The sequence below is a fragment of the Marmota flaviventris genome, chromosome 2, assembly GCF_047511675.1.
Source record: "Marmota flaviventris isolate mMarFla1 chromosome 2, mMarFla1.hap1, whole genome shotgun sequence".
In the NCBI taxonomy this organism is placed as follows: Eukaryota; Metazoa; Chordata; class Mammalia; order Rodentia; family Sciuridae; genus Marmota; species Marmota flaviventris.
The window spans coordinates 14,509,021-14,532,069 of NC_092499.1; the positions used below are offsets into that span (position 1 = coordinate 14,509,021).

The following is a 23,049-nucleotide window of genomic DNA, read 5'->3' on the forward strand; positions in this document are numbered from 1 at the left end:
AAGATTTTGAAACAAATCTCCATCACCTGGCTGGAGGAACACAATGCTTCTTAAATATTGTTCTTCTCCACGTGGCCTTCAGCTCTCATACGTGTAGAAACAGATTTTGTCAGATGACTATGTTTGTTTGTTGTTTACACCAGTGAAAACTTACTATAAGGAAAGCAGTAGACATATGTAACATTAATTTAGTTGGTCATTTATTTAGCACTAATAACCACCAACGTTATGTACTGCTTTGTGACAGGCACTTTTTTAACTGATTTAGTTCTCAAGAGAACCATCTGGGGTAGGTATTATCATCTCCATTGTGTAGATAAGAAAAACGAGACAGAGAGTTTGAGTAATCATTCAAGATCCTGTACCTAGAAGGCAGCAGAGCTGTGACAAGAACCCAGGCAGTCTGGCCTGGACATTGTGCTCTAGAGCACAAGCTGCCTTGAAAACATTAGATTCCTGCCACATGCCAGGCACTATTCTAGGTAGAGGGGACACTGCTGTGGCCAAACAAGGTTTCTGTGCTCTTTGAGCTTACCATCCACATGAGCAGAATTGTTATGCCATCTCCTCTGTCCAGCTCATCAGTAAACTAAAAACATGGTTAGGGTCTCCTTCACTTAAGTGGATATAAATGTGATTTTTTAAAAAATCACTACTTGGCAAGTGAGACTGTCTCTTGCACTCTGTCTCATTCACTCACACTCTCAGTTAAGTTGAAGCAGCATCATAAGCAATGTTTTCATTTAGTGATGACTGAGAAGCCAGGTGCTATGGATTTTTTTCATGCCTGAACTGAGTGATGAAGTAATGAACATGCTCATTAAATTTGCATTTGATAAAATGCTGGACCACAAGGAAAGAGGATGTTCTTCCTATGAACCTAGAAGAAACAGTCCCCTGATACCTGAAGGATGTCTGTGTGAAGGATGTCACAGTAGCCAACCCAGGGATGCCGATCCCACGATCCCTTGATCCCTCAGATGCAAGCTGGAAGGGGAAGAAAGATGGGCTGCCGATCAACATGGAATGTCATTTAGTGGGACAGTAGTTTATTTAAAATCAGCTTTCTAAAAGATGGAGGAAACAGCCTGATTTAGAGTTGAACATATATTTCTCCAAAGAAGGTAAACAGGTAGCCAATAAACACATGAAAATATTCTCAGTGTTGCTAATCGTTAAGGAAATGTAAATCGAAACCACAATGAGATGCTATCTTCTACCCATTAGGTTGGCTGTTATTAAAAAAAGACCAGAATATCCTAGCATTGGCCAGGATGTAGAGGAGCTGGACTTCTGCTGTGGGAATATGAAATAGCACTGCCTCCATGGAAACAGGATGGTGGTTCTTCAAAAAACCAAAAACAGAGCTCCTGCATGATCCATGAGTGCCACTGCTGGGTCTGGACCCAAAAGAATTGAGAGCAGGGGTGTGAACAGATGTTATAAGTCCAGGCTCCCAGGAGTATTCTTCATAGTTGCCCAAAAGGCAGGAGCAATCCAAGTGTCCAAGTGTCAGCAAATAAAGGGATAAACAAAATATGGTGTATACATACACAAATATGATCCAGCCTTAAAAAAAGGAGGAAGATTCTAACATAGACCAACGTAAATGAAAACTGAGGCCATTGTGAAGTAAGCCACTCACAAACAGGCAAACACCGTGTGATTCCATTTATGTGAGATTTCTAGAGTCATCAAAGTCATGGAGGAGGAGAATGGTAGCTCCAGGGCTGGAAGTGGGGGTTGGGAGTTGTTTTATGGGCACAGAGTTTCTGTGTTGCAGGATGAAAGAGTCCTGGAGATGGCTGGGGGCAACAGCTGCACAGTGATGTGAATATACTCAATGCCACTGAGCTGTACACTTAAAATGGCCAAAATAGCAAATTTTATAATAAGTATGTTTTATTACATTTTAAAAAACACAACTTTTTACCTCTCTTTATTGACAAGTTTGGTTGTAGAAGAGTTTCCAGCAATCTGGAATTAAATTAGATTATTGGGGACTCTTCTGCCCTTGTGATGCTCTGGCTTGGATAATTAAGCCAGCATTCTTCCGAGATGGACTTGCTAACCCAGGGAGCAGCTTCCTGGCACTCCACACCCAGTTCTGCAATTGGTGTGAGGTTTAGGTCTGTGGTGATGTCTTCAGTCGATGTGGATGCCTTTCAAAAGAGACAGGAGCCTGAGATGCAATGAAAAGGGGTCCCAGAAGCTGAAAACCAAGTAGAAGAACTGGAAGAAAACTGGAGGATAAACACATTTGAATTTGTTAATGAGAGAGGTCTCTTTTCTGGAGGGTCAGAAGCAGGCGGGACCAGGGGGTTTTGGGTTGTTTTAAACAATGTTATTGTATTCTTTGTATTTTTATTTTATTTATTTACTTTTATGTGGTGCTGAGGATCAAACCCAGTGCCTCACATGTGCTAGGCAAGCGCTCTACCACTGAGCCCAGCCCCAGCCTTAGGACCTGGTTTTGAACCAGGCTGGTCCACCTGACCACGTTTCCACCTGACCGTACCAGGCAGGCCGTTTGTCCCCAGTTTAAAATCTTCATGGAGTATCCTGCATCTTTTCCAGAAAAGTCTGCCCTTTTTAGTTTTTTTCCGAGTGTGCTGGCAAGAAAGTCTTCAGGACATGCCAGTCTCCCTGTTGGCCAGAGAGCACAACTCAGGCCAGTGGCCCTGAGTGCAGAAGGGTGAAGGGCTGCGAGAGGCAGGGAGGGAACCATGGCAGTGCTCCCACCAGAGCCACCCCCTTAGTGGAGGCATCCAGAGTATAGTTATTTAAATGCTGTCCTTTCCAAGTCTTCCTAGCTGTCTCATTGCACAGTTCAAAGTAGAGATTCATTCAGGGGGGTTCCTGGAAACTCCCAGTACCTAGCCTGGTGCTTGGCACACTGCAGATTTGAATATGTTTGTGCAGCGAATGGGTGAAAGCCACAGTCCCACTGACTGGCCTGGTGCCTTGGATGTGGCTCAGCATGCCTGCCTGTGTGGCTTCTGCTGCCCCTTTGGGGTTTACTCTGCGCTTGCTATACTTGCTGTGCCACGTGCACTTGCCACCAACTCGTTTACCAAACCTGGGGGCAGCTGCTCTCTGCCTCAGGTAGCCCTCAGGACATGGTCCCTTCTCTGAATAGAGTCTGTGGCTTTGAGGATAGCACAAGATGCGGTGGCTCCTTTGGGGACTGGAGGAGCCTTTGAAACATGGGCAGCAGAGTTCCAGAGGGGTTCACAATTCAGCCCAAGCAGGTCCTTCCCAGCATAGACGCCAGTTCCAAGTGCTAGTCAGAGTTGAGATCATTGGTTGAAGCAGGAGTAAAAATGAGCCAAACTGGGGTATCTTGAGGTGATTTATTCCAGCTAAATATGTCAGTTGTTTGTTTGTTCTAAAAATACTGCTAGGAGGATGGGGGTGTACTCCAGATTGTTGACACTTTGACTGAAACGAGAAGCAAAATGTAACTGATATGGGATCCTGCAGGAGTCCCTGCCAGTCAGAAAGCAGGGGCCAGGTTAGGAGGCAGGGTCGCAGCCAAATCATCAGAGACAGGCTGTGGGTCCGTCCCCAGCTCTGCCCTTCACACCCAGCCTCGAAGCCTCCCAGCTGAGGATGAGGGGCTGCTGAGCCCCAAAGAGCGAGGCGTTGCCTCCCAATACCTCCTAATACCTTGGCTTCAAGAAACTCTGTTTTACTAAATAAAAATGGTTTTGATTTTCCAGGACAGAGCGCAGCATCTGGGGCAAGGCCCCACGGTCCCCTCGCTCACTGACCAGATGGGAGAAAGGCCAGAGCAGCCACCCACTGTGTGCTGGCGCGTTGGGCCACGTCTCCTGGAGCAACCAGGGTGTTGAAAGTAGCCAAGTTTCTAGAAGTTCTTTGTTGGTTAAATTACTCTCAGCAGTTTCCCTGTAAGTCCCTGGGCCAGCCACTCGTGGGGTGGAGGGGGGCGGGTGCTCCATTATGAGAGAAGGTCATTGCTTCTGTTATGCACTGAGAAGCAGCTGGCTTGGAATGTCGGTTTTAACAGGGACTAAGTATTCAGATTTGACCCTGGAAAGCTTAGAGACTGGGGGTTTCTGACCAGTGGCCTGTGAGCTCAGTTCTTCTAGCAGAGTTTTTAGGCACATTTCAAAGTCATGTGGATTTGATGACAGTTTTGACGGCAGACATAAGGTCAAACTCTCCCAGCTCCTGTTTACCTCCTATTCTGGCAGGCCCATGGGTCTCCAGGACCCACAGTGGCAGCATGGGGGGCCTTGATGTGGGTGCCATGGTGAAGGGTGTCCCTCAGTTTGTACGCTCTAACCACCTGGCAGACCTTCACTGGAGTCGTGGACACCCTGGGCAGGGTTACAGCCCAGCCGTCAGAAGGTGATCTGGGGAAGAGGCGGGTGCTGTTCAGACCACAGTGGTTCCCTTCAAACATGAGCCTAAAGGGCTGTTCAGAATTCCCGCTGCGCCTAAGATCACAGCGCCCCCTGCGTGCTCCTGTGGCTCTCACTGCAGCCAGGCATGGTGCACAACTGTATTCCCAGCGCCCAGGAGGCTGAGAAAGAGTCACATGACGCAGGCATTCAGAGCCAGCCTGGGTAAAATAGCAAGACCTGTCTCAAAAAAAAAAAAAAAAAATCTCATTGGAGTGAAATAAACAGGTCGATTTTCCTAAGTGAAGAGGCTAAGGGAACTCTTCCTCTGAGAGCTTTTTTCTGCTTTTTGTAGAATTAGACCACTGAAAGTTAGGATGGAGAGTTATGAGCTGCAGTGGTGCCTCTTGAATGTGACTTTGCATGTGAATTCCCTGGGAATCTAGCTACACTCAGATTTGGGTTCATGGGATCTAGGCTAAGTGGAGAACATGAGGTTCTATTTCTCACGAGCTCCAGGAGATTCTGCCTGTCCTGGACCATACTCTAAATGGCAAAGTATTCTAGGACTTCACATGGACTTTTCCAGCTTTGGATTAATTGGGAAAAATCTATATTTTTTTCTAATGAGCCCATGAATAGCATGTCAATACAGCAATTAGGTAAGCCAGAGGATCTAAGAAATTATGTATTTTTTGTGTAACTCTTGAGTAATTAGATCATTCATTCAAATGACATTTATTGAGTATTTGCAATTAGTGAGGCCCTAGGCAGTGTTTGACATCCAGTGGCACATTCATGTGAACTGGTTCTGACTCAGCCCAGAACCACTGGGTGCTTTTTTGCAGAGATACACTGTCTTCCAAGATCAGCCTGCTTGGGAAACCCCCAGGAGAGTCAGAGCTCCAAACCGCATGCAGTAGGCCATCAGAAATGTTGGTGATGAAAGTAGATTTCCTTAAAGCCACACTGGAACCTTTGAAAGAACCCCTTGTCCCCTTCTGAGGGGTTGGCTAGATGGATTTGGTGCTCTCCTCCCCCAGTGGGGGCTGCATGGGGCCTGCTTCACCCTCCCCTTCATCCTGTTCACAGCTGACTCACTTGGCTTCCAGTCTCCATCTCTCTTCTCTCACCACATGCTTTGGCATATCACTTTTGAGTTCTTACATTTTAATCCATTGTCTGCCAAACCACCTTCTCAGTTTAAAATTTCATTTGAACATACCTGCCCCCACCCACCTGGGCTGATATGCTCTGCTACCTGGGGACAGATGCACACTTTTCTTCAGGTGATTGAAGCCTATTCCAGCTCTCCATGCAGGCTCCCCGGCCTTGGGAGAGAGCTGGGAAGGCACTTGGGGCCCCACGGCCAGGGCCCCACCTGAGCAGGCTTTTCCACCCAGCTGTTCTGCATCCCTGCCTGCGTTCAGTAGGTAAGCAAGGACCCTGGCATGCTGGGCCCAGGAGCTCACCCACACAGGTCAGCACAGAATGCCAAATGTTCAAATTCCTGTGGTGTCCTTCTAAATGGGCTGCCGTGAGTGCAGCATTCACAGGTCGGCTGCTTGGAGGTTTGGGTGTACTAGTCTGCATGGTTCCTCCGGGCCACACTTCACAAGGGCATTTTTTACATTGCCAAATAAGATGGAGGGAGTTACTACTTTAGTTTTACTCTAGACTATTCTGATTTATTTTCATTGAGAGTTCTTCATCAGAAGGTTTTGTGAGGCATATTGCATTTCCACATTTAGACATATCTATCTTTCAACTTTAGTTCAACAGGTACCTGGTTCCCTACCCAGGTCTGGAGTCTAGGACTCAGGGGGATGGGTCCAGGATAAAGCCAAACAACAGTCAGGGACCAATATAGATCTGTGAAGGGGCACTTTCCAGGGGTTCAGAAAGTCTTCTTGGGCAGGGCACTAGATGGTCAGCTTGGCCCTGATAAATGAAAGTTTGATTCATGTCCTATAGTAAACAGTATAAAGTCACAGTGCTGCAGCTCCAGACCCTTACCAGGGGTGGGGTGAGGGTGGGGTGTGAGTCCTTCTGAGCTCAGCACTAAGCCAAACATAGTTGGTATTTCAAGAATTACCTCAGGAGTGTTTTTAAAATTCCCCAAATCAGGTTAGATATTATACTATTATTTTTGTTTGTTTTAAGTAATAAAGTAAAACTTTGATTAACTGGGTCCTTCAAATAAGTAGAATTTTATATGCAGCAGACTTTGTTGTGAAAGGCAAGTCAGAAACACGCACGCGCGCGCACAGACTATTATTTTTTTAAAGAATTCAAGATAGCCAAGGAGCAATGATCGGCTGCCCAACTTCCCCTCAAGGCCACAGTGGGCCCTGACTAAGCCATACATTCTCTGGGGACTGTACTTTGTACCACTCTGCATTCCCTTCTGGTTCTAACCCAGAGCCTTATGCATTTTAGGGTGTTGGCTATTTGGCAATGGGTTAGATGCTGGATGTGTCTGCTGGTGTTGGTGGTGTGGTTAGGTTTGAAATCATCCTCCTGTTCCTTGTTGAGTGCTTTGGAGTCACACAGAATTGGGTGAACAACAATCACCAGTGGTATCAACTAGGGCAAATTGCTCAACCCTCCACTTAATTTGTGGGTTGTAAGAATCAGCAATTAAATATTTAGGGTCTGGCAGCTGCTGTTACTGTTGTTATTTTCTGGTCTTGAAAGTAGAAGTTTCCTGGCTGGCCGGTCACCTTTCCGTGGTCGTGAGCTCTCCTGCGAGTTGTAATTGCATCTCTGTTAGAGGCGTGGCTCCTATTCTGTGAGCGGCCTCCCGTAAGGAGGTGCAGTTTGAGCTGGATCTCGAGGGTGGAATAGGTGCTTCAAGGCAGAGAGGCTGGATGGAAAAGTCCTTCCAAGCACAGGGAACAGAGTATGCGAAGACTCGAGCGTGAGGGCAGAGGGTATGGGAAGAAAGTTGGGCATGGCCCAAGTTGGGGGTATTCGTGATGGCTATGAACAGACCTGTGGGAGGCCAGCATGTGGGCAGGAGTCAGAGCACAGAAGACATTGCAGCTGAGGCTAAACTTGGGTTATCAGTAATGGAGTCCAGTCGATATTTTAGCGCAGTTCTTCTTTTCTTCAATTAATTTTATGTAAGTTTTCAATGAGTCTTTGAACAAAATAGTTCCCTTTTAAAAATTAGGTTACTGCACCTGGAGCCAGCTGTAGGGTGTGAGGAGAACACCTGCTGGCACGAGACTGCTGACCCAAGTCATGGTAGCATTTGGTGTCTTGGCCAGCAGGAGGTCTCACCTGGCTGACCCCTCTGCGCTCCGCATCAGGTCAACGATTAAACGGATTGAAATGTAGCCAATGCTGGTTTGTGCACGCTTTTTCATCACCGTGTTTTTGCCTCTGGATGTCTCCTGTCCAGTGACTCTGTAATAACTCTGGCCATGGACTGTGGCAGCTCGTGAGTGAAGCGTGTTCGTGAACTCAGCTCTGTGCTGGAGCAGCCTGGAGATGCGCAGGCAGTGTTCGGCAGCGTAGGGACACTCGTCCCGGGGCTGTTTCCGGCACTGCTTCCCACCTCTGAGCCAGCTGAGGTTTGGGGAAAGGGTGAGAAGGCAGCACCGCCTTGCCAGGCCCTCTCCCCAAGCTGTGTGTTGAGCATCCCTCCCCCGTGTGTCAGAGAAGCTTGGCAGGTGTGTCGCAGCGCACAGACCTGCTGCTGGCTGGAGGGCTGGAATCCCTGCCTGTGCTCTGGGCTTTCCTGCTTCTCTCCTCTGCAGACATCTCTCATGCTGTCCCTCTGGCCTCACTCCCAAGTGTCCTTTCCATCCTTGGAGCTCAGCGGTTCTACTATTGTTCTTCCTGTCTGGTTCCCTTAAATCCAGCCCACACCTTTTCAACTCCATATCCTGAGTCAAGTGTTTGAAAGCTGTTATTTCATGTTAATTAGAAGTTCTTTTTCCAGCCAAAAAGCCTTGCACAGAACTGTTCCCCCAAGCTGAAGCTTAGATGCGTGCTTTGGTGTTTTGTACTTTGGGTGCAGTGAAAGGGCTCCTGGTAATTGCCGTGAAAGCTGCACCGCCACCCACCGGGCAGGGGAACCTTCCCACCCGCTCTGTGGCCCTCCTCTGAGCCTGGCCGAGCCAGAGGGGTTCCGCATGCCTGTAAGATCCTCCCTCCGTGCAGTGCCAGCGGCATGGCCTTCTGGCTGACCACTGTCCTGGGGTGTCTCCCCTGGTACAGTTGCCTAACCCCTCATCCAGAGGAGTTTCTGGGCCTCTGGGTAGAGTCCACCAAGGTGGATAGGTGACCACTGGCAGGTATCACTGCCTTTAACAAGCCTCCCATGGGACCTGAATTTGGTGGAGATTCTGGGGGGAAGGGACTCCTGCCACATTCTGGACTCTGCAGAACCAGCTTCCAGTTCCTTTAAAAACCCCTTGGGACACCCAGAGTGGCTGCCATTCCCCGTAAGTGGCCCCAGTAAGGCTTCAGGGGAACTTCAAGCTGTGAAGCGTAGGCCAAACCCCTTCTCACATCTGGCCGTGCTGCTCTCTGCCCTTCTGCTTCTAGGCCAGACACTGTGTCCTTCCCACCACCAGGGCCATCGTCCCATCAGCCCAGGTTCTGCAAACCCTGGTTGAGGTGGTTGCTGCCTAGAACCCCCTGGGAGCCACCAGAACCCCTTAGGCTCCCTTTGTTCCATGCAGAGGAAGTGGTTGGTGCTGACCCAGTCCTGAGCTTGGGTGGTGACAGCAGGACCATTCTCATTCATCACTTGCAGTGGGAAGAGACCTGGCTCCTCAGGGACCACCGGAGAAGGCTGTCTCACCTGCAAGGTCAAGGAACTCTCCTGTGTATTTGAGATTGCTGGCAACACATCTCCATCTCCTGTGGTTTACAGAGAAGTTGTCCACAAGCAGATGTTGAGGAAAGGCCTGTAGACCTCAGCACAGTGCAAGGCTGTGAGGGGAGGACAGGGAGAGGGATCAAGGCTCTGACCGTCATGAGGAAAATCACTTCCAGAAAACACATGGCCAGAGGGCAGCTACACAGCCTTGGCGTATAGGACACACCTGCCAAGAGAGGCCTGGCACACAGCAGACCTTCAGTGACTGCAGCAGTCGCTACCTCCCTTTAACCACAAACACCAGCCGCTCTGGGCCTCACTGGGTAGAAGGTGCAGATGTGGCAGTGGCATCACCAGGAGACCTAGTCACTGACGCTGGGCTTTAGCTGCTCCGAAGAGGAGCTGGAGAGAGGTGGACTGGTAGAGACTGCTCTCGAGATGCGGCGTACATAGCAATGGGGCTCAAGAAGCATGGTGTCTGGCCAGTGGCTTGCATTGGCAGGACTAAAGCATCCCATAGGATGTGAGGCATGGGAGGGGATACATGGCACCGTGAGAGGAGAATGGCCAGGGGTGGTGTCTCTGGGGGCTAGAGAATTGGGACATGTTGCTGCAGGCAGTAAGAATCATTGCTGGGACTAAAAAGATTGGGTTTCTGAGAGCTGGACAGGAAGACCACTGGGAGGGAACCTGGCCCCGTGCTGAGGCTTCCTCCAGGACAGTGAGTGGTGGTGAGTCCAGGGACCAAAACCCTGAGGTCTGCAGCCACACAGGCTGATGTCCACAGACAGACAGGAGACTCTGGGGCTGGGTATGGCTGCTGGGCCAAGAAAGTGAAGGTTCTGAGCTTAGCACTCAGGAATGGAGAGAGGCTGAAGCCAGTGGTGGGGACAAAACTAGGGAAAAGACGCCTTGGTGACTCTGGGGTGTGTTACTGGGTAGCCCCTGAATAGCAGGCTGGGCCGACCCAGCAGGGAGCGCCTGCTCAGCACCCCTTTGCGTGCCTTCAGGCCAGGCTTTCCAAGCTTCCCAGATGATAAGCAGCGCAGAGGGTTTTCTGTAGATATTTATATCAATGGAGTCACATCCCTTGTGTAATTTTGTAAATAAATCAACACTCACTTTTAATGATGTTTCATAGATAAGTTGGTTTTGTTCTAAAAGACATGCTCTTAATAAAATCCCAGTGTTCAAAGTAAAAGTGGCCGCTCTGATGCGCTAACCCTACCACAGTTAGTTGCCCTGCACTTGCATTTGCCTCCCTGGTGAGACTTACGCAAAGGCAGACATGGAGCTGGGGTTCTAGAATGCTTGGCGCTGTAGCCACTGCCCCCTACAACACTCAGGCATGTCCCCATTCTGAGTGCAGCTGCCCCTGGCTGAGACCACCTCTCTGTGTGTTCAAGTGGCAGCCCCCTGGCATGACCTGTGTTGTTCTCCCTGTCTTCCCCTGTAGACTACTGTTTTCCAAAGTGAAGTTGGAGTCCCTCTGCCGGGGCCCAGATGAGGCACTGCTCACCTGTAAGCACATGTTACAGATATGGAAATCCTGCTACAACCTGACCAATCCCAGGTAAGGGGCCAGTGGCGCCTGTTTTGTGTGGCTTTTGCATGGGTCTCCACCTATCAGTACCATCTCTGATAGACCTTTAGTGGGCATCAACATAGTAGGGATGGAGCTTCACGTCACTTTAAGGAACTTCTCTCCCAGAGGCTGATGGGGCCTTCAAGCTATGGGCCATGGTGACCTCTAGGCGCATCTGGTAATGGTGCTTTCTCCAGTTTCTCTCTACCAGCCATTTTCTTAACTTCTGTGACAAGTCTGGCCATCTGCCTGGTAATGAGAGTCTATCCTAGTCAGTGATATATATTCCAGGTGGGGATCTTGCAATAGAGCTGAACCTGCACAGTCCTACTAAGGACAGAGGAAATTGTTCTCAGCATGATAAAATATAATTTCAAAAAAATTAAAATCACTTTTCATACAAATATAAACTAAACACATGACAAAGTTTCTACTTACCTCACTAAGTAAGTACAGTGTTAAGACTGGATCAAAGAATAATTTGAAAAACATTTGTATAGGCAGAAATGCTGAAATGAATTTGCAAATAGATGCAAAAAACAGTATCCTATGAGACAATGAAATGCATTGTTTAGGGTTATGTTCTCGACAGGGTAGAGATCAACTGTAGCTCTACCAGACAAAACCCATTTGTCTTATTATCAGTTTTCTGTGGTTAGTTTTTGCCCTTTAAAGCCGTAAAGTACCCCAGTTAACTTTGGCTTCCTGTTGAAGCCAAAGGTGCCACCCTTTAGAGGCAGCCGACCTGGGGAATGGGGACCAGTCACCCCCAGAAGCCCACTGCAGACACCTGGGAAGCCATTTGCCCATTTCTAAGCCTTGGGCACTTTTTCCTGACATGTTTGGGTTACTAAGTGTCCCCTGCCCTGGGGAGGAAGTAATCTAATGCAGGGGGACCCAATGAGTCAGGCGAATTCACATAACTGCTCCTGCACTTGAGCTTTCCAAGTTCATGGCAAGGTGTATGGACAGCCCCTGTTATGCTCTGAAGAATCTGGAGCCTGAAAATGGTAAATGAGCACCAATGGTGTGGGCTGGTGGCCATGGTCTGCAAAGAACTGTGGAAAGGCAAAGTGGGGGTGTAGGTAGGCACCACAGAACAAAGGCAGGGCTCCCTGTGAGATTTTGTTTTACAAAAGCTTCTGCAGTTAAAAAAAAAAAAAAGTAGTGTTCAAAATCAGGGCTCTGTGAAGGGGCTGGCCACTGTGAACTGACCCTAGCTAGAACTGTGACCAGCCTATGGTGGAGCAGCTGAAGGAGGGGCTCAGCCTGGAAAGCCAGCCACAAGGGCTGATGGTCTCCTGTGACTGTGGGTCCTTCTTCCTGGTGAAGTATAATAACGAGGCTGGTCTCTTCCCTCTCATGCAGTTGATCTGACAGTCTTAAGTCTGTAAGCAAAATGGGAAAGCCTATATTTGTCTCCCCCAGGCCCCCACCCGTGGCCTATCAGTAGCATCAGGATTTGGGGAGCCTTTGCCTCGTCACGGAGCTAACAGCAGATACTGCCCCAGCTGGTTGCCTCCGTGCTGGAGCACATCCTTCGCCAGTACCCCCTTTAAAAAGGAGAAAATAAACCCATCAGCTTTCGTGTTGCCAATTTTCCCTCAGCTCTCCACACCTCTCCCACCTCCCCACATTTCCTCCCACTTAGCAACCAAGAATATTGAATGTGAGGAGAAAGAAATAGCAGAATTGGAAAGCTTTTTAAAAATACTTAACCAAATGTTGGGCTCTGACCATACTTCCTCCGTTTCCTGCAGGATCTCTCGGGGCAGAGCAGAAAGGACTCGGCTTTGGGCACAGAGCCTGGGTGGGGTTGGGATAGTGGAGGAGGCTCCTGCAGTTACTCAGAGCTGCTTTTTCCAAAGCATGGGGCGGGGGACAATGGGGTGGGGGGGAGTACTGAGCAGCTTCTTATTAAGAAGCTTCCTGTTTTGTTTTATTTTTTAACTTTATTTTCTCTGGGATATAAATATATACTTCTCCAGCAGTCCTTACCATTGGGCAAATTTAGCTGTGCTCCCAGTCTGCTTGGGTAAGCAGTGATCCTGGCCATAGAGGAAATCATAAAGAGGGAGGGCAGTGTGTTGTGAGGTGAGCACACATCCTAGCCTCCAGATGAGGCAAGGTGGGACCAGCAGCCTAGAGGCTGTCTTTGGGTCACACCAGGCTTTAGAAAAGGGTAGAATCGCATGAACAAGTGATCGCATGAACACGAGAAGCATCCCTTCCTAAAAATAAAACAAACTGAAAGCTATGCAGAAAGATTTTGGTAGGAAGCAGTTGGTTTCTGTCTGGAGTAGGTTCATGCTGACTCCCTGGCTCCTGGCCCCCTGGCTTCTGCACATGCGCAGTTGCAGCAGGGCCCTTTGCTCCACCTGCTAGGAAGCTTCCAGCCCTCCCACCTTTTTCCCCTGCTGAGTCCATACAGAGGCTCGGCACAGGCCCCCAGGGCTGCAAGCAGCCTAGGAGGTGGTGGGCAGTCACTGGGAGGGAGTGGCCACACTGAAAACAGACGCTGAGTCCGTGGTCCCTGCAGCTCCTGCCCTCTTTATTTTTGCTCCTGGCCGAGCTGAGCTTGGGAAGCCTTGGCTAGCAGGTCCCCTGTACTTGCAGAATGCAGCTCTGGCTGCAGACTCAGTGGTGGTGGCATCTCCAGCTCACGGTGCCTATGACAGGGTGTTTGGAGCTTCAGAAGCCTTCGTTTTCTTTCCCATGGTCTGCAGTTTTGCTTGCATTTAGGATAGAAATCTGTCTAGTATTTTGTCTAACCTCCCTTAGTAAAATGCAAAGCTCCCTGAGTTCTTGTGAATATTGACTTGGCCACTCAGGACAGTGCGAATCTGACCAGAATCTCACCAGAAGGCCCCGGCAGGCTGCCTGCCTGGGTAGCACAGCACTTCAGCAAGGCTCGCTAATGACCACGGTTATTTAAATTCACAGTGCCAGCGCTGCACCGGCGTTAATGTGCTACCTTCAATCTCTGCATCAGCCTTGCAAAATAGCTACTGTTATTTCCATCCTGTAGGGAAAAAAAATTGAAGCTAAAGGAGGGTAAATGACTTGCCTCAGTTTGCCCAATTAAATGAGCAGTAGAGCTGTGATTCACAGCCAGGTCTGCCTGACACCAGAGCTCGCTCCATGGCAGGGGGCCGCCTCTCCCAAGGCAATGGCCAGCTTCCTTCCTTCCTTCCTTCCTTCCTTCCTTTTTAATTGCTAACTACGTCTTTCCCTCTTCATGCCACTTTGATTCCTAAGTCCTATTTCAGTCACTTACCAACAAATAGCATTTAAAGTTAGTGTGTGCGCGCACACACACACACACACACACACACACACACTTACATACTTTCTTTGCTCTGATCTCAGTTGGAAGCTGGAGACCCCATGTCTTGCTCACAGCTATCAGCATTTGGGCAGAGCTTTTCTTTACAGGGACCATTCTTTCATTTCATCTCCAAAGAAGACAGATATAACGGGCAGATGTCATGTTATAGCATACCCATTTTACTGAAGGTAATGTTGAGGCTTGGCTATTTTAGGAACTTGCCTTGATTCTATAGGCCCAGGAAGCCTAGGGATAAAAAAGTAAAAGTTCCTCTCTGTCTGCCTGTGCTCTGCCCTCCACCCCTTTGTCCTCGTATTTGTTGTGTGCCACAAATTTCCCAGGAGTTGAGAAGTGGCAAGAAGTCCAGGGTTCTGACTCCTGGTCCACCACCACCTCTTCCCTCTGGATGGCTGTGGACTGTAAAGATTTCCAGGAGAGGCTTTCAATTTTCGGTGTCACGTTAACTGGCATTACAATATACAGTATATCTGAATCTTCATTCGTGATGAGGAAGAGAAATTCACTGCATGTGTGCATCTAGGCAAGTGGATACCTCAGCTTGTGTGCCACGGCTCAGGGGTCCTTCTGCTTTCCTCACCTAGACCACTTCCCAGCACTGCTGAGCAGGAACGGCTTCTCTCTCTTCCAGCCCACCTCATTTTTTTAGTATGTATAATTTTTTAGTTATAGATGGACACAATACCTTTATTTTATTTTACTTTATTTTTTAATGTGGTGATGAGGATCAAACCCAGGGCCTCACACATTCTAGGCAAGCACTCCACAGTGAACCACAGCCTCAGCCCTAGCCCTCATGGGGAATTGCTCCCATCAGCCTCAGGGCCAGATATAGGAGAGGAGAGATGAGGTGCTGGGGGGTCCATGGGAACTGCCCATGAAGGCAGTGTCCAGAGGGAGAAAGGAAGGTAACTTTCAGTCTGTGTGAGAGAGACTGGCCAGGGAAAACTCAGGAGTCTCCAGAGTTGACCAAGACATTCATTCCCTAGCTCTTTTCCCCATGATCTGTGGGCTTTCGCAAAGGCAAGTCTTGATTGGATAAAACTCTACAACATGTAAATGAAGAACTAAAAATTGGTTAAAGCAACAAGCAAAATGTTTAATCAGTCATAAATACCTAATTATTTTTAGACAGAAAACATTCAGTATGGAACAAAACAGCTCCATTTTGAATGGTCAATTGTTGCTTATATACTGTTTTCGGGGGGAACTATGGAAGGCAAACTGAGGAAATAACTACTCAAAATTTCCCCACTGGTGGAGGGACAAGGGACATGGGCCCTGTGTTGTTGTCAGTGAGCAAGGTTCACAAATCAGTATTATGGGCTCAGTTGGGGTTTCTAGTGTTTGGAGTAGGAGGCCTCCCACGCCTCCCACGGCTGCCCCAGAAGGCAGGGCAGATGTCTCCAGGAAGCAGCCAGCCATGTCAACCCCAGATGCATATTTGGAGAGGGAGTATTCATAATGACACCTGCCATGTGTCACGAAGTCACACCCCTTCAGAATGTTCTGTCTACATCTACAGCTTATTCCCTCCTTACCCAGTTCTATGTAGAAAGATAATCCTTATCCTCAACCTGACCAGGGAAGTCACCAAGGCACAGGGAACTGGCTTTGCTCAAAATGATTACTGCCGAGTGACAGATGTGGGATGGGAACCAAGACCTCCAGCTGGGTTCCAGGACCCACTTTCCGGGTCCTTTCAAAGCAGCACACATGGCAGCCAAACCCATGCTCTGAAGCTTGGCGAAGCAGCACTGCGGCTGAGCCACGTCCCGGGTCTGGCCACCACATGGCCAGGCAGCCCTTCCCCTGCCATGCCAGCTCCTCATTACGCATCCTGGAATCTCCACAATGATGAAAAGTGTCTCTATATTTCGGGACAGTCTCCCATGTAGGGGGCTATTGCCATATTCAGATAATTAACCCTTTGTAATATTTATATCAAAAATGCTACCTGAGCAGACTGGTGCTGGATACATTTAGCCAGATTTGTAATTATTGAAAATGCACATGTTCTTTTATGTCTTCTCCTTAGAGACACTGATTGTTTCTCAGTTGTGGAAATAATTAATAGAGCATTTCCAGCGTGCCTATAGGGATGATGTAATAAGTGCCGGCTGACACAGTCCCACCAAGGACGTTTCCTCCACTTCCTGCAGACGGACCCCTCTGACTGCATCACTGGGCGGGGACACCGCAGCCTGTGAACTGCACTGACTTTCATACCAAACCTTGTTTGTACTGATTTTAGCAGCAGCTGCACAGAGGAAGGAAATTGTGTCCCTTTATTGTAGAATTTGAACTTCTTAACAATAACCAAAAAAACACTTAGAGCCCCCAGATAGATATCGTGACAGAGGCAGGGGCAGGGAAGGGGGAAACAACAGTGTTTACTTAAAAACTTCCCAGAATTGCAAAAAAACAAAGTCTTTGGGGGCTAAGTTCCCTTAACTGTTTGATCCCCGCAGGCCTGGGTGGTGTCCACGCGACTTTGCTGGATGGATGGTGCCAGGAGGGAGGGGGGATTCAGCAGAGGGGGACAGCATTGGGAGCTGGTGGGAGTGGCAAGTGGTTGTCAAGACCCTGCATGTTCTTCCCAAGTCCTTTCAAGTCTCCTCAGCCGGCCTTCTCAGAACCTCAGCTGGACAGGGCCCCAGCTCCAGCTCTGCTGTGACCAGCTCCTTATGTCTCCTCACGGCACTTGTCCCTCAGTATTAAATAGCCTGTCACCCATGCAGTGCATCTCAAGGCTTGTCTTTGGGTCATGTTCGAGCCCATGCCTGCGCTCACCCTCTGAGAAGCAGGCCAGGGGTCCTCAGTTCTAGCAGCTGCAACATAGAACCATCTGAGGAGCTTTGAAATTTGCCCCAGAAATTCCCATTTGTTTGTCTGGAGTGGCCTGGGCATCAGGGGTCTTTAGAAATGTTCTGGCTGTTTTCTCAGGACTCGAGGTTCAGGAATGCCTGTGTGGACTGTTGGCTCATGAAGTCATCTTGGAGGGTGGGGCGTGTCAGGGCTTCCACGGGTCCTCAGTCTTCGTAGCACAGAATAACAACCAGTTTCCCCATCTGGTGGCTGGAGAACCTGGCTTGCAGTTCTCATCTTCATATCTTTTATAATGACACAAGAGACTAAAATGAATTAGGGTCCGTGGGGTGGCTTAAGCACGTTTGTGGTACTGAGTGCTCAAAGAAATCCCAGCCCAGCCTGAGCCAGGAAGCGGGAAGATGCGGAGGCGCATCCAAAGCCCGTCCAAAGGTGTCCACTGCACCTTACTGGCCCAGTGGTACTGGTTGAGTCTCTGTCCCTCCCCTCCCACTTCTCAGGTAACTGACATTCACAGTGTATTTTGCAGTGACTCTGGACGTGGGAGCAGCCTCTTAGACAGAACTATCGCCGACAGACGACAGCTTAACACAATCACTTTGCCAGACTTCAGTGATCCCGAGACAGGTGAGAATCCAAAGTCAGAGGGGACAAAATGGTGTCCAAGAGGACGTGGGGCCAGCCACTGAGTGGAGTGGCCAGGCTGCGGGGCCAGGGTGGGGAAAGCTCTGCTCACAGGTGATGCATAGCTGACGCATGCCCCCCCTGGGCTCCTCAAGCGTTGGGTCACAGTGGGGAAAGGAAGGTTATTTGCTCAGCACAACCCTTTGAAATCTGTTTTCCCTGGCTCTGAAGCTTGAAATGTGAGACTAAAATCAGGTGGTTTCCATGCTATCCCGTTTCCCCTGTTTTTCTGCCTCCCTTTAGGGCTTGCCCACATTGCCCACATCCATCATTCTGATTTCTAGTCGGTTGCACACGTAAACACACGTGTACCCAGAAGGGCCTGTGGGGCAGCAAGTGGGTGCTGAGCTGTTTCATTCCACTGTCCCCACCCCCAATGGCCCGTTACACTTACTGCCTCTGAGCAGAGATTTGTACTTTTGTTTGTGTGCACCACATACGCTACAGTACAGGGAGAATGCCCCCCTAATTTCCACAGCTCCAAATGACTATTCCAGCAGTAACACTGACTATTCAGCGACAATTTGAGGGGCTCAGTAGACTCACAAAACAAAATGAAATTCACTCAGCTTTGAGCCTCAAAGGTAGTTCTAGAACGTCATTTAGAACCCACTTCTCTCTCTTCTCCCCCACCCACTAAGGCTTAATTCCTGTCTGGATATGCCTGGTCTTTAATGGGTTGTCCTCATGAAAGGAATCTCAAAATCCCTTTTCTGTCCTTGTGCCATGTCCCAGTTCCTGACAGAGCCCATCCCCTGGAAAATCCAACCCCAGGCAGGGTAGGGGGAGTAAGGCCTCTGGGAGGTCCCTGTGGCGCTGGGTCCAAGGGGTACTCAGAGCTGCCGCAGACCGCACTCCCACCAGGCTCCCTCCACCCAACTGGAAGTCAGCCTGAGAAGTCAGACCAAGGCTCTGGGGCTCCCAGGTCCAAAGATTTAAGCCAGCTTTCAGCTTCTGTTCAGACTGCAAACTAACCAAACCACAGGAAGTCCTCCACCCCGGGAGAGCCCTGTCCCCTGGATTGGTCAGTCATAGGTGGGCATAGACTGTGCTGTGGAGCAGCACAGCAGAGCTCTGCCTCATGGGTGTGCTCCTTCCCTGCAGCTGATGGACTCCTCACTCTTGGAAATGGAGGGTCAGGCTTTAGCAAGGCTGGGACATAGGGAGGGGAGAGAAGCCAGCGGCATTCACTCTGGCCCCCTGCAGCGACTTACTTGGGCTGATTTACAACAGCTTCTGTGGATGCCCTGGGCTGAGTGCCCCTCTGGCCCCCTCATTAGTGTCCTGTAGGACAGTCATTCTAAATCTAGACCCCATTTCCTTCCAGCTTGCTTGGGTCTTAATTTCCCAAGACTTGAATGCCACATCACATTGAAAACAGATAGTGATGGAAAATACATGAGGCCCTTGTCCATTCTCCCGTTTAATCCCTAGGATGGTTTCCCCAGAACTCCCAGGAGGCTCCTCTTCAGGTTGGACCTTCTCAGATGCCATGTTGTCCAGGGGGCTGGGGCCTGCTGCCCCAGGGTGGGCCTAGCCCATTCCTTCTCCTTACCCTTGGCCTTAGTGGTGGCTGTGCAGCTGCTCTCCCAGGAGGGTCCCCTGGTCACTCCCCAGGAGCACAGGTGTTGGATTCTGGGCTACTGATTCCCGTGCCCTTTCTGAACAATGAGGAGGAACTGAAGCCCCAGGACTCGGGCCAGCAACCATTTTGTTGTCACAGTTGTTATGCAGAAAGGAATCCCTCCCTTTGGTCAGTCTCCAGTGCCCCAAAATGTTGTTTGAACACCATTGATTGACCTGAGACACCAGGGAAGCAGAGGTGGAAGGCCATGTGAGGGGGCCTAGTCAGTCACAGGCTATTTTATTACAGAGTCAAATATTCTGAAGTGACAGTGTAAGTAAGGGAAACTGAAAGATTGGAAGGCTCCCCGGGAAGTAAAAGGACACTAGTCTGGAGTAATGAAGCCCCGTTTTGCTTAGCTGGGTCTGGGCGTGGTCTCAGGAGAGGCCACCCTCTTACTCACACACCTGTGCAGAAGGCCTGCCTGTGGAGCGCCCTCTCATCTTGACTTTGTTTCAAAACTCGAAATCCACACTCTAACTCTGAATATACCACAGAGAAGTGTTGCTGCCCTCCCTTACCTTTCCCTAGAGGGGCCATTTTTGTTAGCTTCTATTTACCCTCCACTGCTCTTTTGTGTACATAAGCACAGGTGTGCTTTCCCACACTCCTTACGTAAGCAGCCACATGTGGTGTGCGTAGCTCAGCGCCTGACCTTCTTCCCTTCCCAGCAGATCCTGCAGATGCCTCCATAGCTGTCCACAGAGAATTTCCCATCCTGTTTCATAGCTGTGAAACATGACCCCCACCTGTCATAGTCGGGACTCCTACCACCCGGCCTGACCTCGGGCATTTTCCTTCCCTGCAGTCTTCAGCTCAGTGGTGCTCAGAGAGCTGGCTAATTTTGAACATCCACTGGAGCCCTACTTATTTAGGAAAGCAACTGAGCTAAAGAACAAAAGGGAAAAGGAACCCATCCAAGGTCAGAATGGTCCCAAAGTGACAGAAAAGACCCTGAGATATGGTCTGGGAGAACCAAGCCCTAGAGGTAGCAGTGTATCTTTAGCATTGGAGCAGGCTGGGTCCACGCCTGACGGCTTTCCCAAATTCCCTTTAAAGGGCACCAGCACCCAGCATGAGCACAGTCACTCAGTGCTGGCGTTCAGAAGAGTACATGGTCAGTGCCATGGTGAACTTCCACCATCATGATCCATCAAATGTTGTTTGGCATTGGCAGGATCATGACCCAGGACTCCACACTATGCAAATGATCCCAAGAGGCCACAGGCCCTCTTGGAGCGGTTTTCTTTTTTTTTTTTTCCAGAACTAAGTTTATTCATTGTTTTATTTTTTAATATTTATGATGGAGAATAGTCAGATATACCAGAAGAGAGATGCTAATATGAGTGAACTCCCATCTCCTACTCCATCTGCAGCAATTAGTGCTCTGTTCCATCTCTTTCTCTCTAATATAAAGGAACTTTAAAATATATATCACAATACCATTATCACACACCTGGGTCTTGAAGCCTGCAGACTCACTGCTCTTGATTCCAGAAGTGTTCGATTAACTGGAATATCATTTCCCACTGTGTGCAGATCTGTGGGAAAATACAGGGAACTCACATCTGTGAGCTTTGGATGGGCCTAGTCCATGGTAGCTAACAGAGCAGGACAGTGCTCAGATGGATGTGGCCACCAAGAAAGCCCCCTTCCAGAACATGCTTCCCCCTACATCTCTGTCATCTAATTCATCCCAGCCAGTGAAAAAGGGGAGTCAAATGGAGTGACAGTCTTTACTTTGAAGCTATGAGTCATTGTCTTTTCTTTGGAATAGGTTGGTAGTTCCTTAAATAGAGGATGAAAAAAATTATTTTTCTTCCTCTTGCCTTCAAAACAGGATGTGGGGTAAGGGGATTTATCTTTAATCATTGGTAGATATTACCGGATACCTCTCCCAAGCCAAATAATTTTTTTTAACTTGAAAGTTTGATCCATTTTGTTTGGGAAAGTTTCTTCTTACAGCTGTGGCGGTCTCAACACTGCCACATCTCTCTCCAGCTGTAAGATGTGAAGGCAGCGGGGCAGGCTTCCTTTTCCGAGTGCCCGACTAGTGCACCCCACCACTGTAGACCACTTCAGAAAGCTTTCCTACCACTCCATCATCACCATGCTGAGCCCGTGACGTCATTGCACCCAGCACACTGCACCTTGGGAAACTGTAGTTTTGAAGTGGACCTTATATAAGTGCTTCTCATGAAAAACAAATCTATGGAAAGTCAAATTCTAACCATTTCCAGTTGAAAAGCCAGTAGTGTCCTAGAGAATACCCTAGACATTGTAGGTTAAACGTGTATTATTTTCGGTGGCTCACACTGCTGACTCTGCCCAGGTATATCTGAGTTACATTTGTTCCATGATATTATTGCAAAACAATTAAATAACCAGTGGAAAAACAAATTTGTTTTCTTCGAAAAGCACTTGTATTCTATTCTCAAATAGAGGAATGATTGTGTATTACATGACTTCATTTTCTTTGCAGCTTATGTGAGTATATTTAAAGCTAGTTTATTTTTTCTTTGTGTTTTAAAGTTTGTTTTGTTTTATTTTGCCTTTATCCTTTTTTTTCCTCTCTTTTACTTTTTTAGTGTCAGAGTGCTCCTCCTCCTCCTCCTCTCCTTCAAGAACCGAATCTCCTCTCCACCTGTTTGTATCTTCTCGTCTCCATTCTCATCCCAAACCTGATACCTTTGTGTGGCCCCCTGCGCCTCATTCATTCAGTGACTCAGGTCCCCACCGGGAACCCTCTCTCTGTAAACATGGTTTTTCCTTTCTTGTCAGACCTGCTTCATTTACCTGATGTTCTAGTTTCTGATAATCTTCCTAACTGATAAGCTGGATAGGAAACTCCCATCAAATTTGTCACAGAGAAGACCTTGCTTGTTTGAAAATTCAAAGCTGGTGGGGCAGGAGGGATCCTGGGGTTGTAGACATTAGTGTCCAGGTTCCAATCTCTTCTGGAAGGAAGGAGACTGGTCCTCAACAGAACTTACTGGATTTTCCTAGAACATTACTCTTTACTCTTGGGTCCTTCTCTGGATTTGATAAAAATACATAAAAAGTAATCCTGTTAAAGAAAAGGCAAATTACAATATTTTGCAAATAATAATTTAATCCTAAAAACTTCTGGGTTTCAACTTAGAAATGAAATTAGTTCAACTACCATATACTAATCAAGGCCATACTCTAAAGATAATGGGCATATGCTCTTAAGTATGTGGTTCTCACAAGGGACTTTAAGGTCTACCAGTCTCCTGGGCTCCACCCACAAGGTAAATGGGCCTGAGGTGGGTCCCAGGAATCTGGATTTGTAAACCACCCCTATGGTTCCAATGCCAGTGGGTATGGACCACATTTTTGAGAAATGGTGCTATAAATTGTTTTCCATTTTGCAAGGAAAGAAAACGTTGGGTTTGTGTCATTAAACCACATAGGGAAATTGAACAGCATTTTAGTCTAATCTTGCTTTTAAATAATACAGAAATTCTGAAAGTCTACTTTAGGGAGTTCTAGAATCTGTCAATTAAAAAAAATCCCTTTATTAAAATGCAACACTGATTGGTAAAGTCCTTAAAAAGGACCTAAATACGGATTTCCCCGGAGAGCCTATCCTTGTTTTCTTTCACTCGTTTATTTAATGTGCACTTTGCTGCCAGCACTGCCAGAAAATTTAATCTCTGTATCTATGATTTATAAGGGCTCATCTTTGTCCCAAATGCTCAGTTATATGCTAAACCAAAGCTCCTAAGTGGGATGGCTGCCAGAAGGAGCTGCTTTCTT

General features: G+C 48.3%; 1 protein-coding gene across 6 annotated transcripts in view; it reads left to right on the forward strand.

Annotated features, from left to right (window-relative positions):
* Window positions 1–23,049, forward strand: part of Ttc7b (tetratricopeptide repeat domain 7B) — a 235,446-nt gene that overhangs the window by 164,657 nt on the left and 47,740 nt on the right. For 4 of the 6 annotated variants that reach the window (XM_071607605.1, XM_071607604.1, XM_071607608.1 and 1 more), the window contains 3 exons: window positions 10,658–10,774; window positions 17,491–17,588; window positions 21,858–22,022. In XM_071607605.1, the coding sequence (XP_071463706.1) occupies window positions 10,658–10,774; window positions 17,491–17,588; window positions 21,858–22,022 (380 nt within the window). The remainder of the gene's footprint in view (window positions 1–10,657; window positions 10,775–17,490; window positions 17,589–21,857; window positions 22,023–23,049) is intronic. The other 2 variants (XM_071607606.1, XM_071607607.1) reach the window with 1 other exon arrangement.